Genomic DNA, 15,680 nt, shown 5'->3' with positions numbered 1-15,680 from the left:
CCTGGCGCGAGGTAACTGCTCGATCCTCGTGTGCTGGGGGTGGGGGGGCGGGGGAATGCCTTGAACATTTTCAGAGTTGAACCTGGGCCAGGAGAGAGAGAAGATGTGATGAACGAGGGTGGGGTTTAGATGTCAGGCAAGTCGTGGGCCTGACCAAGGCCAACTGGTGACCTGCGATGAGGGAAGGGAGTCAGTCGGTGAAGATGGGGACAGTGGCCGCAGAGGAAATCAGGATACGAGTAGCCCAAGGCCTAGTATGGAAACATTGATGTCCAGGAATGGAATAGTTTAGGGAAAGTGGTGGATACAGCCCAGTCTGTCACAGGAAAAGCCCTCCCGACCACTGAGCACATCTACAAGGAGCACGGCCATAAGATAGCAGATTCCATCATCAAGGACCCCCACCATCCAGGCCATGCTCTCTTCTCATTGCTACCACCAGCAAGGAGGTACAGGAGCCTCAGATCCCAGACCACCAGGATCAGGAACAGTTATTCCCCTCAACCATCAGATCCCACACCACCAGGATCAGGAACAGTTATTACCCCTCAATCATCAAGTTCCACACCACCAGGTTCAGGAACAGTTATTACCCCTCAACCATCAGATCCCACACCACCAGGTTCAGGAACAGTTATTACCCCTCAACCATCAGGTCCCACACCACCAGGTTCAGGAACAGTTATTACCCCTCAATCATCAGGTTCCACACCACCAGGTTCAGGAACAGTTATTACCCTTCGACTAACAGGCTCCTGAACCAGCGTGGATAACTTATTCACGACAACATACAGAACTCACGATCAGTGGTGTATCTAAGGTATGGCAGGTATGGCACGTGCCCTGGGCGCCACTTGAAGGGGGGCACCACTGAGCAGTTTCTATTAAAGCCAGACAAGCCATCCTCGGATAGTGAAAAAAGAATTTTCTTCAGACGTATGATCTGTCTTTGATTATCATGGGTGAGAAGCACTAGGATGGCCTTATTTCAGAGCATTGTGTAAGAAGACCATGAAACGTTTCTTCACGAAGAAGGAGAATGGAGCTGAAGGACGGAGGAGATGAAAGTTGGAGGCGGAGGAAGCCAAGAAGTTGAGCAAGTTCTTCATGCCCTTCTTTGAAAAGCCTGGAACAAGTAGTTCGACACGTTCCAGGGAGTCGCCTGCATCTGCTACAAGTTTGTTGGAATCCGAAGGTGGATCAAGTACAAATGCATCACAAGCCAAGGAGGAAGTCAAGTCAGATAAATCCGAGTATGACGGGATTAAGAGTGAGACGGCCACAGAGAACGTGGACATGACAGGAGGGGAAGACGATGGTGGTGGTGATGATGTTGAGTTTATTGACGAGATTTTACCTGACGAGTTTGAACGTGACGACACTGAACCTGGTGAACTGGATGGTGTCAAACCGTCATGCCAGAAGTGATTGAACAGCATGACGTTGGACTTCTGAAGTTCGACAAGGATACTGGAAAAGCAATTCTGCCTGATGCGTTGAGAACAGAAATAATAAAGCTGGGTTCGAAGTATTTCCAGAACAGTGAGGGGCCTTTCCTGCCAACAAATAACCGCTCAATAAACAAAACTTGGTTCAAGAGGAAATTGGGAAATGGGCGAGGTGAGGAAGTGACTCACTCATGGCTGGTCTACTCCCCTTCTAAAAAGTCTGCATTTTGTATCTGTTGTCTTCTCTATTCCCGGTCAGACCATCAATCCTCATTGGAGCAGGAAAGTGGAATCAACCACCTGAAAGGATTAGTGTTCATGAAAATTCCAAGAATCATCGGGAATGCTTAACACAGTGGAAAGAAATGGAAAGAAATTTAGCTGGAAACAGAGGAGTCATTGATGTGGTATTTCAGTCACAAATTGAGAAGGAAAAGCAGAAGTGGCGTGATAACTTGACGGGAATCATTCACTGCATAAAATTCCTTGTGACTCAGAACTTGGCTTTGCGAGGACACGGAGTCACTTTAGCTAGACGATGACTTCAATGTGGGAAATTTCCTTGGCTTACTGAAACTACTGGCCATCTCTGACTCTGTCATAAAAGAACACTTCACTCATGTGGAAAGTCATCCTGGATCCACGTCTTATTTTTCACCAGGTGTCCAGAACGAATTCATCCACATGATGGCATCCACTGTTCGCCAGAGTTTACTGAGAAGCATTCGTAAAGCCAAGTACTATGGTCTCATGTTCGACTGGACTACTGATCAGGCACACTGTGAGCAGATGTCAGAAGTAGTTAGGTATGTGGAAGATGATTTTGAGAGGAAAACAGTCTGTTTTAGAGAGTCCTTCCTTGGTTTTATCCAGATAAGCTAGAAGGATGCTGAGAGCTTGGTTGAAGACATCTTGAAACAGCTAGAAAAGGACAAAATGGAGCTACAAGATTGTTGGTCACAGTGCGATGGCAACGCTGCTGTGATGGCTGGACACAGAAGTGGCAATCATCAAAGAATAAGTGAGAAAAACAACCTGGCAGTGTTTGTGAATTGCGACAATCACTCACTCAACTTGGTGGGTGTACATGCAGCCAAGCAGGATACAATGATGGTCAGGTTTTTTGGAACCATCGAAGCTCTCTACATGTTTTTCTCTCGTTCAACACAACGCTGGGAAAAACTCAAAAACGCCGTGCCTGTGGTTAAGTGCCATAATTAAAAGTTAAAAGATTAACGAGCTTGACTTGTATTTTTGAGCTGATATTATGGTAAAGTTATCTAAAAGATGGGTGTCAGATGTTTGGACGGGCGCAATTTCAGTGCTTGCCATAGGCGCTATTTTCCGTAGATACGCCCCTGCTCACGATCAAAGACTCCAGAACTCATGTTCTCGGTATTATTTATTTGCACAGTTTGTCTTCTTTTGCACCTTGGTCCTTTGTCTTTGTTTATGCCTAGTTTTTCATAAATTCTATTGAATTTCTTTACTTTCTTATAAATGCCTGCAAGGAAATGTATCTCAGGGTAGCATACGGTCACGTACGCGGGGTGGCACGCGGTCACGTACGCGGGGTGGCACGCGGTCACGTACGCGGGGTGGCACGCGGTCACGTACGCGAGGTGGCACGCGGTCACGTATGTGTACGTACTTCAATAATAAATTGAAGGTGAGAGCAGAGTTGAAGTCAGGACTGTTCAGGATGTTGTGAGGGAGGTGGGGCCTGCGTTGCAGGAGATCCGCGGGACGATGGCGTCAGGCAGCGTGGGGCGAGCTGGTTGGGACCTAGGATACGAGCAGCAAGGAGCAGATGGAAAGTTTGATACTCCAGTGCAGCAAGAAGATTAAGAAGTGCCTGTGGTTTGCTGGCATTTCCTGCCAGCACACTGCACTGGGAATGAGGGAATATTGGGACCAGATGGTGGTGAATCTGTGGAATTCATTACCAAGAAGGGCTGTGGAGGTCTAGTCATTGAGATTTAAAGCGGAGGTTGATAAGTTGTTGATTAGTTAGGGTGTCAAAGGTTACAGTGAGAAGGCAGGGTTATGGGGTTGGGGCTGATCAAACCAATTCACAACCCAGGGCAGTGCGATATGGAGAGCACGCTGTTGCCCGTATAGCAGGCTCCCCCTCCCCACGCAGCTGATGAATCCAAAGCAACAGCTGAGACTGATTCAGTTTGGCACCAGAGACACCACAGGAGTTGCCAGGGACTCCAACTCCAGATTTTTCCTCGAGGTTTACTCCCGAAGCCTTGCCCAAGGGTGGGCATAGCTGCAAGGCAGCCGGAGTTTGGGATCAGAGTTTTCCTTCTCCTAGATGAGCTGCCAACCACAGCAGACGAGCCCCAGTGAAATAAAATGGGAGTTGAGAGGGATAATAAATCAGCCATGATTGAGTGACGGAGCAGACTCGATGGGCCGAATGGCCTCGTTATGGTCTGATGGATTAACATTACACCACGCCCAGGAATCCTGGTCGACCTGACTCAGAACTATTTCTGGAGAAGCAAAGATAACCATGAGTCAAAGCTGTGGTGAGTTTGCTTTCAGCTGGACAGTGTGGAGGTGAACAACACTGTGTGAGGGACACAGGCAAGGTAGCAAATTATAGCCCTTTGCTGTGCTGATACAGCAAACCAGTTCCTTTCTCCTGTAGAGGCTGCAGCAAGGCAGGGGTTAAAGTAAGGTCCAGGCAAGGATTCAGACTTATTTATCACAGATGGCTCAAATCAAAACACACACACACACACACACACACACACACACACACACACACACACACACACACACACACACACACACACACACACACACACACACACACACACACACCCCACACACACACACACACACACACACACACACACACCCCACACACACCCCACACACACCCCACACACACCCAAACCTGGGACAGTCTGTGAACGTGGGACACAGGTTAACCATGGCCGATGGGCTGTTCCGAGTCCGTTCAAGGAGGAGGCAAGAGGAGGCATGAGTACCAGACAGTCGGAGCGGTGGGATCCCATCACTGGCTAACCCAGGGGTTGAAAACGAAGATGGGAGCCCTTTGGGCGATTGTAAGTATTGATGGCTAAAGCCTGTAGGCCAGAGGCCTGTCCTGGAGTTGGAGGGCTGTCCGATTAGATAGTTGAGTAGGAGGGAGGAAACGACCTGGTTTTGATGCTTCTTGGGTTCTGTGTTGTTCTGCCGAGCGTTCTGGGACAGGCAGTGTTGGTGCCGGAATGTGCGTGCGACACTAGTGGCCTCCTTGGTTGTTAACACAAACGATGTATTACACTGTCTGTTTCAATAAATAAATCTGAATCCAAAACCATTGAAACAGTCTACAATTAACAAGAGAGACTAAATTCATAGTGGCTTGTTATACCTTTTAATTTAGGGCTTGATGAGATTTTCAAAATAAAAATCTCAATACCTACCACCAAGTCCTCAGCTGTTTTGAAGTCAGGCCTGTCCAAAGCCTCTTTTATAACCTCCCAGCGATGAACCACTCTTCCTTCACAACGCTGCAAAAATCAACAATGGACTGGAGTTTACAAGAAGAACGTGTAAGCTGCTTCTTTGCGAGTTAATGCATCAAATTAGAATATGAGTTACACCAAAACTAATTCCCAGGACACGCCCTCTTCTCATCATTAAAGTCAGGAGGAGGTGCAGGAGCCTGAAGACACACTCTCGACACTTCAGGAGATTTCTTCCCCCTCTGCCATCAGATTTCTCAATGGACAATAAGGCCATGAACACTCCCTCACTGTATTTGTTCCCTTTTTGCACTAATCTTTTATTGATTGAGATACCTTGCACAGAACGGGCCATTCCGGCCCTTCGAGCCATGCTGTCAGCAACCCACTGATTTAACCCTAGCCTAATCCGATTAACCTACCAACCAGTACGTCTCTGCAACGTGTAGGGAAGCTGGAGCACCCGGAGCAAACCCACGCGGTCACATACAAACTCCTTACAGAGGACATCAGAATTGAACTCTGAACTCCGACACCCCCAGCTGTAATAGTTCAGCGCCTGTTCCGAAGACGTGCATTTAATAATGGTAACTGGCTGTGCTCTGGGGGTCAGCAATAAAGGGTCGGTGTGCGTATGAAATTGGAGGGAATGACCACGTCCCTGTTTAACATAATCGGCTCAGAACTTTAGTTTATATAAGTTTTAGTCACTTATAGCGTTGTCCACTTATTTCATTTTCACAAATAATATATAGAATATATTTTAGTTATTGTAATTTATAGTTTTTTTTATGTACTGCACTGTTCTGCTGCCATAAAACAACAAATTTCACAACGTGCCAGTGATATTCAATCTAATTCCGATCCCCCTTGGCTCAGTCTCCCCTCCCCTGAAGATGAGGGATCTGTGCTTCTGTTTTGTTCTGTTTGGAGATTGAGTGAACGGGGGTAATTTTTTTTGAAGGATACAAGGTCCCAAGGGGCACAACGTGACAGGGTGGATGTCAGAATTCCTCCGTAGCTCAGAGAATCCACAACCAGGGAACAGAGTAGCCGGAAAAGGCGTAAAAGAGAGTGTGTGGGCAGTTCCTTTTCGCAGCGGGAGGTGAGTCCCCGAAATCCTCCCCGCCCAGGAGGGTTGTGGAAATTAGATCCTCATACGTGGTTAAGGAGGTAGGTAAGTTTCTGGCATTTTCAAAACACCAGGAACCGAAGGTTCTGGGGATCTGACGTAGAAGATGAGATTAAGTCTTCTAGAGTCAGAAGACTGAATCCAAGAACCAGTCCGGAAACAGGAGCACAATGTGCCCCTGCCCACTCCAGATCATCATACGCTCAAAAAAAAATCAATTCTTATTTCAGTTATGCAGAGATACGCACTGTAACAGGCCCTTCCGGCCCTATGAGCCTGCACCCCCCACCTGACCAGCTAACCCACTAACCCTTCCGGCCCTACGAGCCTGCACCCCCCACCTGACCAGCTAACCTACTAACCCTTCCGGCCCTACAAGCCTGCACCCCCCACCTGACCAGCTAACCCACTAACCCTTCCGGCCCTACGAGCCTGCACCCCCCACCTGACCAGCTAACCCACTAACCCTTCCGGCCCTACGAGCCTGCACCCCCCACCTGACCAGCTAACCCACTAACCCTTCCGGCCCTACGAGCCTGCACCCCCCACCTGACCAGCTAACCCACTAACCCTTCCGGCCCTATGAGCCTGCACCCCCCCACCTGACCAGCTAACCCACTAACCCTTCCGGCCCTACGAGCCTGCACCCCCCACCTGACCAGCTAACCCACTAACCCTTCCGGCCCTACGAGCCTGCACCCCCCACCTGACCAGCTAACCCACTAACCCTTCCGGCCCTACGAGCCTGCACCCCCCACCTGACCACTAACCCACTAACCCTTCCGGCCCTACTAGCCTGCACCCCCCACCTGACCAGCTAACCCACTAACCCTTCCGGCCCTACGAGCCTGCACCCCCCACCTGACCAGCTAACCTACTAACCCTTCCGGCCCTACGAGCCTGCACCCCCCACCTGATCAGCTAACCTACTAACCCGCACGTGGGAGGAAACCTGCAGAGTCATGGGGAGAACGTACAACCTCCTCACAGAGAGCAGCAGGAATTGAACCTGGGTCACTGGCGCTGTAATAGGATATGCTGACCAAAATGTCACTAGATGTTCTGAGCATAGTGACTTAAATGGATGAGGGTGGATTTGGCAGAAAATATGGATGAGAACCTACCGAATATTGATAGAGTGAAGGTGGAGAGGATGTTTCCTATAGTGGGGTGTTTTGAACCAGAGGGTACATTGTTAGAATACGAGAACATCCCTTTAGAAAAGAGATGAGGGGGATTTCTAATCCTATCCACACTAGATCTCCAAAAACATCAAGACAGAAAACTTTAAACCAATTCCTGTCAGGATTCACTGGACAATCGTTAGGCTAAGGGTACATTACCTGTCCGGGTACGGACCGAGTCTGCCGATTGGAAGTCGAGAACGGCATCTTCACATATTCTGAGCTCCAGATTGCTTCCGGATTGGGAACGGTGAAGGGAAACAGCTTACCCAGGCGAACCCCAGAGACCTGCAAGGAAGATGCTACAACTGTTATCACCGAGAGCACAGTGCTCACTGGGGTACAGTCACTTTGGAATTAGTATTCAACCTCCGCCTCCTGGTGGTGGAAGCCAACACTTCATTGTCTTGCTCTGTTCAACCCCGGTGACTTTGTGATCCAAACGTTCTTCAGAAGTCAAGAATGACTCATAAAACCTTTTGCTTATGGCTATTTATTTAACATATTAAGAATTTAGGGCAGCATGGTAGCACAACACTTTAAAGTCCAGCGATCTGGGTTCAATTCCCATCACTGCCTGTAAAGAGTCTGCACGTTCTCCCGGTGACTGTGTGGGTTTCCTCCGGGTGCTCCGGTTTCCTCCCACAGTCCAAACATGCAGGATAACTGATCACTGCAAATTGTCTCGTTAAATTGGGAGTTGTTGGGCAGACCAGCTCAAAAAGCCAGATGAGCCTATTCCTCACTGTATCTCAATAAATTAAAAAAAATAAAACAAGGAACAAAGTTGTGGCTGTTCTACACTAAAAACGAGCTCCAATTAGAAAGATAACGGCATTCCAGCGATAACAATTAAACTATGAATTATCCAGATTCACCTGCTGCAGGAAAAATGAATAAGCTTCTAGAAAAATACTGAATCAATTACTGGAAAATTCTCTGAATACTTGGTAGGGTCAACCATGTCAAGCAGGTCAAAGGGGAGAGGCCAGACTGAGAGTGGTCCACTGGTCCTCTAGGTTCAGGGGTTCAGCTCAGGGCCAACACCCCTGACTGGTCACACAAAACTGTTACGGAAACAGCAATGAGGAATCCTTCTACATCTGAGTGTGACGGTATTCCTGAGTCTCCACCCTGGATTTGCATGACTGACAGTGGTGAATACCGAGAGGAAGCTACAGTTCCTGGTTGTCTCGTTTTTACTGTGCACTGTACCAGCAGTTATGGTGGAAATGACAATAAAAAGTGACTTGACTTGTTATGATGAAGGAAGCCCTGAACTCTGTCAGAGATGGAGGACCTTCACTGCTGCCCGAAATGACAGTGGTGTAATGGACAGTAGGTCGGGCATGAACACTTACACAAATACATGTAATTATATACAAGTAAAAGAAGATGATAAGAATAACGTTACACTGTAATCCAGCACGTCCTCACCTCCACACAGATGGTGTGATCTGGTGTTGGTCTGAGCAATCCTGTCTCAGAAACTCCAGCTCCAGCGTCCATCACCTCTGGGCCAGGGCAGGCGTCGGCGGAAAGACGGGACTCGGATCCTGCCGGAGAGCACTGCATCTGCTCCCGCTCCATCTCACAGCTTGCTGTTCACTTCCTCAAAACTCATCCTTGGGTTTGCAGCTCTCCTGGGAAGTGGAAGGGGAACGAGATTAGACCGGGCTCAGGGTCGGAAGGCACTCGGTCTGAAGCGAAAACACACAGGAAACCGGAGCAGGGGAAGTGGAAAGTTTAGGCCACTGAGTAACACACACAAAACATCGGGAGAAACTATCCATTTCCCTCCATGGTCACTGCCTGACCCACTGAGTCCCTTCACCTCCTTTGTGTGCTGGTATTTGTCGTAGTGGAAAGAGTAGTCAGGGCTAATAACTGGTGAACAGTGATAAAATAATATACCGGTAATTAATATTGTCTGTTCAGGCTCCTGGCATCCAGTAGGAGATACAGAAACATCTTAGCCAAGACTGAAAAGCAGCTTCTTCCCAAGGGCTGTTGTGCAGCTGAATAACGCTACGACCCAGCTTGCCAATGGACTTTGAGTGTTATGCTGAGCTGTGTCCACAATTCTCTGTGGTTCCTTGTGGTCACCTGCAGAGCAGATGCCGTACTGAGCTGTTATGCATCCAGACGGGATGATCTGTGGTGCAAACGGGGACGTGCTGACTTTCTGTCGTCTCCTGAGGAAGTAGAGGCGTTGGTGAGCTATCTCGACCACGACATCAACATGGCTTGACCCAGGATCTTGAAACTCTTAACCTTGACACTGTCGATGTAGACAGGAGCCTCCCCGAAGTCCAGCTCTTTCCTTATGTTGACACCTAGGGAAAGGCTGTTGTCATGACACCCTGTCACAAAGCACTCAGTCTCCTTCCTGTACTCCAACCACCCGTGGTCATTTGTAGTGTGACCCGATACAGACACCATCTGCGAACTTGCAGATAGAGCAGAATCTGCCCACCGAGTTGAGGATGCAACCTCGTGAAGCACCAGCAGTTAGAGCAATCTGCATTTTCATCTCTTTTGTCTCCATTTTTTTAAAAAGATTTTGGAGACAAGCTTTATTTGTTACATGGCATAGCAGTTAGAGTAACTTTTACAGTGCTAGCAATCTGGTGTTAATTCCCTCTGCTGGCTCTAAGGAGACTGCCATTCCTCAGAACACCAGTGTAAAGGAGAACAAAATGATTGTTACTGTGGATCTGTGAGGCATAAAAAAATATAATGAATATAAATATAAAAACAGAGTACAAGGAACTATTGAGTGTGACCATATACACACAAGTACACAAGCAGCTTCCAACACTTGTGCCTATGTACATAAGTGGCACCGGGTGCAGGAGTGTTTGAACACTAGGTGACTGACAGGAAATGATAAAGTGGCTGATGTGGATATAGTGGTGGTAGGGGGCATGGTGGGGTGGGCTCACAGGTGGAGGGGTTGATCAGTCAGACTACTTGGGGGAAGTATCTGTTTTAGAGTCTGGTGGTCCTACGTAGCCTCCTCCCCATCAGGAGTGGGACAAACAGTCTATGAACAGAGTGTGCGGGATCCTTTATGGTGTTACCGGCCCTTTTCATGGTATAAAAATATTAAACGGTTCCCTAGTAGAATAAGGGTTGAATACACATCTCTACCAAAGGAGGTGTAAGGTGCTCCTTCCCCCTGCTAGCCTGCAGGTCCTGTAGTACCTGCTTAGCCCCCGATCAGGGTCACGTGAAGCCATGGGGGCAGGTGGTGGATGGCCGTATGAGCAGCCGGTGCACATCACAAGTCCTGGTTATGTGACCACTGACGCCAGGCAGACAATCTCTGAAGAGTATTGATAATGGCTGGGGTCACCCGTCTTGTAAAGACACTGTCCAGAAGAAGACAATGCCAAACCACTTCTGTAGTAAAATTTACCGAGAACAAGCATGGTCAGAGATAGATAAAAGAATAAGTGTAAAGGGGGTCTTCCCCACAGGCAACGATCAGATTAAAGACAGATGGAAGACCATGATCGCCAAGTCATACAACACATCACAGTGACGATGAGCACAGTAAGGTAGACTCAACCTCACAATCTGCCTCACTGAGATCTTGTACAGTTTTGTTTACCTGCACTGTACTTTCTCTGTAACCGTGACACTTTGTTCGTACCTATTGTTAGTGCTTTACTTCTTCTATCTCTGTCACACACATTTTTCCCTCCCCCCTTCTTTCTGCTTTCCGCAGGGATCGCTCCCTACGCGACTCCCTTGTCCACTCGTCCCCCCCATCCCTTCCCACCGATCTCCCTCCTGGCACTCATCCTTGTAAACGGAACAAGTGCTACACCTGCCCTTACACTTCCTCCCTCACCACCATTCAGGGCCCCAGACAGTCCTTCCAGGTGAGGCGACACTTCACCTGTGAGTCGGCTGGTGTGGTATACTGCGTCCGGTGCTCCCGGTGTGGCCTTTTATATATTGGCGAGACCCAACGCAGACTGGGAGACCGTTTCGTGGAACACCTACGCTCGGTCCGCCAGAAAAAGCAGGATCTCCCAGTGGCCACACATTTTAATTCCACGTCCCATTCCCATTCTGATATGTCTATCCATGACCTCCTCTATTGTCAAAATGAATCCAAACTCAGGTTGGAGGAACAACACCTTATATACCGGCTGGGTAGCCTCCAACCTGATAGCATGAACATTGACTTCTCTAACTTCTGTTAATGCCTCTCCTCCCCTTCTTAGCACATCCCTGACATATTTAGTTGTTTGCCTGTTCTCCATCTCCCGCTGGTGCTCCCCCTCCTCCTTTCTTTCTCCCGAGGCCTCCCGTCCCATGATCCTTTCCCTTCTCCAGCTCGGTATCACTTTCGCCAATCACCTTTCCAGCTCTTAGCTTCATCCCACCCCCTCCGGTCTTCTCCTACCATTTTGCATTTCCCCCTCCCCCCTCTACTTTCAAATCTCTTACTATCTTTCCTTTCGGTTAGTCCTGACGAAGGGTCTCCGCCCAAAACGTCGACAGTGCTTCTCCCTATAGATGCTGCCTAGCCTGCTGTGTTCTACCAGCATTTTGTGTGTGTTGTTGTTTGAATTTCCAGCATCTGCAGATTTCCTCGAGTGTGCACGAGGTGTTCATGTATCTCAGTACGTCACAGTAATAAAGCCAAGAGAACCAGCAGCCCATGACCGACCGTTCGAAGTGGGGAGGACACACTGTGACTGGTTTGGAGAACCTTGTCCCTCCTTCAGGAACTGCACAGAAGCTTTGCCCCACCTCCCAGAGGACCCACTTGCCCGTCCCAGTTAGCTTCCTGAGATACCACAGTCATCAACCACCTCAGGAACAGAGAGGCAGCAACGAGGCTGGGCCAGCTTCTGATAGAGATCTGCGAATTCAGATATGGGAGCAGATTTAGGCCATCCAGCCCAATGAGTCTGCCCCACCATTTGACCATGGCTGGTTTATTGAAATAGTAGGACACTTCTCCCCGCAGCAGTGTCCAGACCTTGGGGTAAGACATAACAGGAGGAATCTGAGGAAGGAATTCCACCCCCAAATAACTGTTGGAATCTGGAATGCAGGATCCCAAGGGGGTGCTGGAGCCAGAGACTCTAACAATATTGAAGTGTCTGGCTGAGTATTTGAATCACCAAGGGGTGGGAGTGCTGGTAAATGGGATAGAATGGATAATTACCTGATGAGCTGAAGGTCTGTTTCGTGGGCAGATCCCAACAAACTCCGATGACACTACTGCCCTTGAATCTGAGGGAACAGGTTTCAAACAGACCCGAGAAAAATGGAGACGATATGGGAGGGGAGGTTACGTTGATCTTAGAGTAGGTTAAAGAGCCAGCATGGCATCACGGGCCAAAGATGTTTGCTTCCTTATCAAAGTATGCATATATCACCACAGACCACCCTGAGAGGGTGGTGGGGTGGAGATGGAGATGTAAAGTACCAAAGGAGGTGTAAGGCGCTCCTTCCCTCCGCTAGCCTGCAGGTCACCCTTGGGCAAGGTGTAGCACCTGCTTAGCCCCCGATCAGGGTCACGTGAAGCCATGGGAGCAGGTGGTGGATGGTCGTACGAGCAGCTGGTGTAGATCACAAGTCCTGGTTATGTGACCACTGACACCAGGCAGACAATCTCTAAAGAGTATTGATAATGATTGGGGTCACCCGTCTTGTAAAGACGCTGCCCAGAAGAAGACAATGGCAAACCACTCCTGTAGAAAAATTTGCCAAAAACCATCACGGTCACGGAAATACCATGATCACCCACGGCATACGACACGGCACTTACAAACAAGGTACCTTGAGATTTCTTATAGGCATTTACAGGAAAATAAATACAAAAGAACTTACGAAAAATTGTAAATTACAAAGACTACAATCAACCGATGAGCAAAAGACAAATTATGCAAATAAAAACAGTAATAAAAATACAGAGTTGAAGAGTCCTAGAAAGAGAGTCTGTAGGTCAGTTCAATACTGAGGCCAATGAAGTCATCCATGTTGAAAATCCCTCCCCACCATTGAGCACATGTAAAAGTCCATCACAAAACTGCAGCATCCATCATCAAGGACCCCTACCATCGAGGCCATGATCTCTTCTCAGTACTGCCATCAGAAAGAAGGTACAGGACCCTTAAGTCCCACACCACCAGGTTCAGGAACAGTTATTACCCCTCAACCATCAGGTTCAGGGACAGTTATTACCCCTCCACCATCAGGTCCCACACCACCAGGTTCAGGAACAGTTATTATCCTCAACCATCAGGTCCCACACCACCAGGTTCAGGAACAGTTATTACCCCTCAACCATCAGGTACCACACCACCAGGTTCAGGAACAGTTATTACCCCTCAACCATCAGGTTCAGGGACAGTTATTACCCCTCAACCATCAGGTCCCACACCACCAGGTTCAGGAACAGTTATTACCCCTCAACCATCAGGTCCCACACCACCAGGTTCAGGAACAGTTATTACCCCTCAACCATCAGGTACCACACCACCAGGTTCAGGAACAGTTATTACCCCTCAACCATCAGGTTCAGGGACAGTTATTACCCCTCAACCATCAGGTCCCACACCACCAGGTTCAGGAACAGTTATTACTCCTCAACCATCAGGTCCCACACCACCAGGTTCAGGAACAGTTATTACCCCTCAACCATCAGGTCCCACACCACCAGGTTCAGGTACAGTTATTACCCCTCAACCATCAGGACCCACACCACCAGGTTCAGGTACAGTTATTACCCTACAACCTAATTCCACAATCTACAGGTTCACTTTACAACTCCTGTTCTCAGTGTTATTTACATTTTCAGAGTTTGATTTTTTGTACATTTGCTGTTAGTCTTTGGTGTGGAGTTTTTCTCTGAATCTTTTGTATTTCTTTGTTTTACTGTGAATGCCAGTAAGTACACAAATCCCATACAGAACAGTTTTTATAACCATATAACAATTACAGCACGGAAGCAGGCCATCTCGGCCCTTCTAGTCCGCGCCGAACGCTTACTCTCACCTAGTCCCACCGACCTGCACTCAGCCCATAACCCTCCATTCCTTTCCTGTCCATATACCTATCCAATTTTTTTTTAAATGACAATATCAAACCTGCCTCTACCACTTCTACTGGAAGCTCGTTCCACACAGCTACCACTCTCTGAGTAAAGAAATTCCCCCTCATGTTACCCTTAAACTTTTGCCCCCTAAGTCTCAACTCACGTCCTCTTGTTTGAATCTCCCCTACTCTCAATGGAAAAAGCCTATCCACGTCATAATTTTAAATACGTCTGTCAAGTTCCCCCTCAACCTTCTACGCTCCAAAGAATAAAGACCTAACTTGTTCAACCTTTCCCTGTAACTTAGGTGCTGAAACCCAGGTAACATTCTGGTAAATCTTCTCTGTACTCTCTCTATCTGACATCTTTCCTATAATTCGGTGACCAGAACTGTACACAGTTCGAACGCCTCAACATTTACTCAAAATGTTCAGCGGCACAAGCTAACAGCAGCTCTTCTGAAGTTTGCTTTGAGCCCCCGGTAAAGCAGCCCCGATGAAGGGTCTCAGGCCGGCCGTGTACTCCCCTGCCTGCCCCGCTCCGTTCCGCCAGCACTTTGTGTGAGACCCGGAAGGAGGTAATATCGCTTCTCGCCGTCAAAGGGGTTTTAAGATTTCCCCAGGCGGACCGAACCCCCCCGCCTGTGGGTCAAACTCACTCACCTACCTCCCTCCCGTCCCCGAGCCCACGGAACGACCCGACCCCCGCCGCGTCACGTGATTATCCGCCACCGTCCAATCAGATCCCAGCATTAGAACTGAAAGTGAAACTCCGAGCAAGTTTGTACCTGAGACCATTGGAGCGGATTAGGCCATTCGGGCCATCGAGTCTGCCCCACCATTCCATCATGGGTGATTATTATCCCCATCCTCCTGTGCTCCCGTAACCTTTGACGCCCTGGCTAACCAAGAACCTACCGACCTCCACTTTGAGAGACTCGGCCCCCATAACATTCTGTAGCAACGAGTTCCACAGATTCACCACCCTCTGGCTAAAGAAATTCCTCCCCATCTCTGTTCTAGAGGGACATCCTTGTAACACACACACACAATGGAAAAGAGTAGTCGACGTTTCCGGCCGAGACCCTTCATCAAGACGGGAGAAAAACGATGAGAAGTCAGAGTAAGAATGGGGGGGAAGGGGAGGGGAGGAGAGGAACAAGGTAGTAGGTGATAGGTGAGAGCTGGGAAGTCGATAAAGGGCTGGTGGAGGAATCTGATAGGAGAGGACAGAAGGCCGTGCAGGAAAGGGAAAGGAGAGGCGCACCAGAGGGAGGTGATGGGCAGAGAAGGTGAGAGGGGGGAATGGGAATGGTGTTGTTCCTCCAACCTGAGTGTGGCCTCATTGCGACAGTAGAGGAGG

General features: G+C 48.6%; 1 protein-coding gene across 3 annotated transcripts in view; it reads right to left on the bottom strand.

The window, feature by feature from the left end:
- The window catches only part of LOC140735659 (poly(ADP-ribose) glycohydrolase-like), a 47,208-nt gene that overhangs the window by 23,200 nt on the left and 8,328 nt on the right, over window positions 1–15,680 (bottom strand). Inside the window, exons 1-4 of one of the 3 annotated variants that reach the window (XM_073060974.1) lie at window positions 14,981–15,047; window positions 8,690–8,895; window positions 7,412–7,540; window positions 4,895–4,981 (exon numbers count right to left, since the gene is read on the bottom strand). In XM_073060974.1, the coding sequence (XP_072917075.1) occupies window positions 4,895–4,981; window positions 7,412–7,540; window positions 8,690–8,842 (369 nt within the window). In that variant the 5' untranslated portion in view covers window positions 8,843–8,895; window positions 14,981–15,047. Of the gene's footprint in view, window positions 1–4,894; window positions 4,982–7,411; window positions 7,541–8,689; window positions 8,896–14,980; window positions 15,048–15,680 lie in introns of those variants that run through there. The other 2 variants (XM_073060983.1, XM_073060992.1) reach the window with 2 other exon arrangements.

The sequence above is a fragment of the Hemitrygon akajei genome, chromosome 1 (assembly GCF_048418815.1).
Source record: "Hemitrygon akajei chromosome 1, sHemAka1.3, whole genome shotgun sequence".
NCBI lineage: Eukaryota > Metazoa > Chordata > Chondrichthyes > Myliobatiformes > Dasyatidae > Hemitrygon > Hemitrygon akajei.
This window is presented reverse-complemented; position numbering and strand designations above follow the sequence as displayed.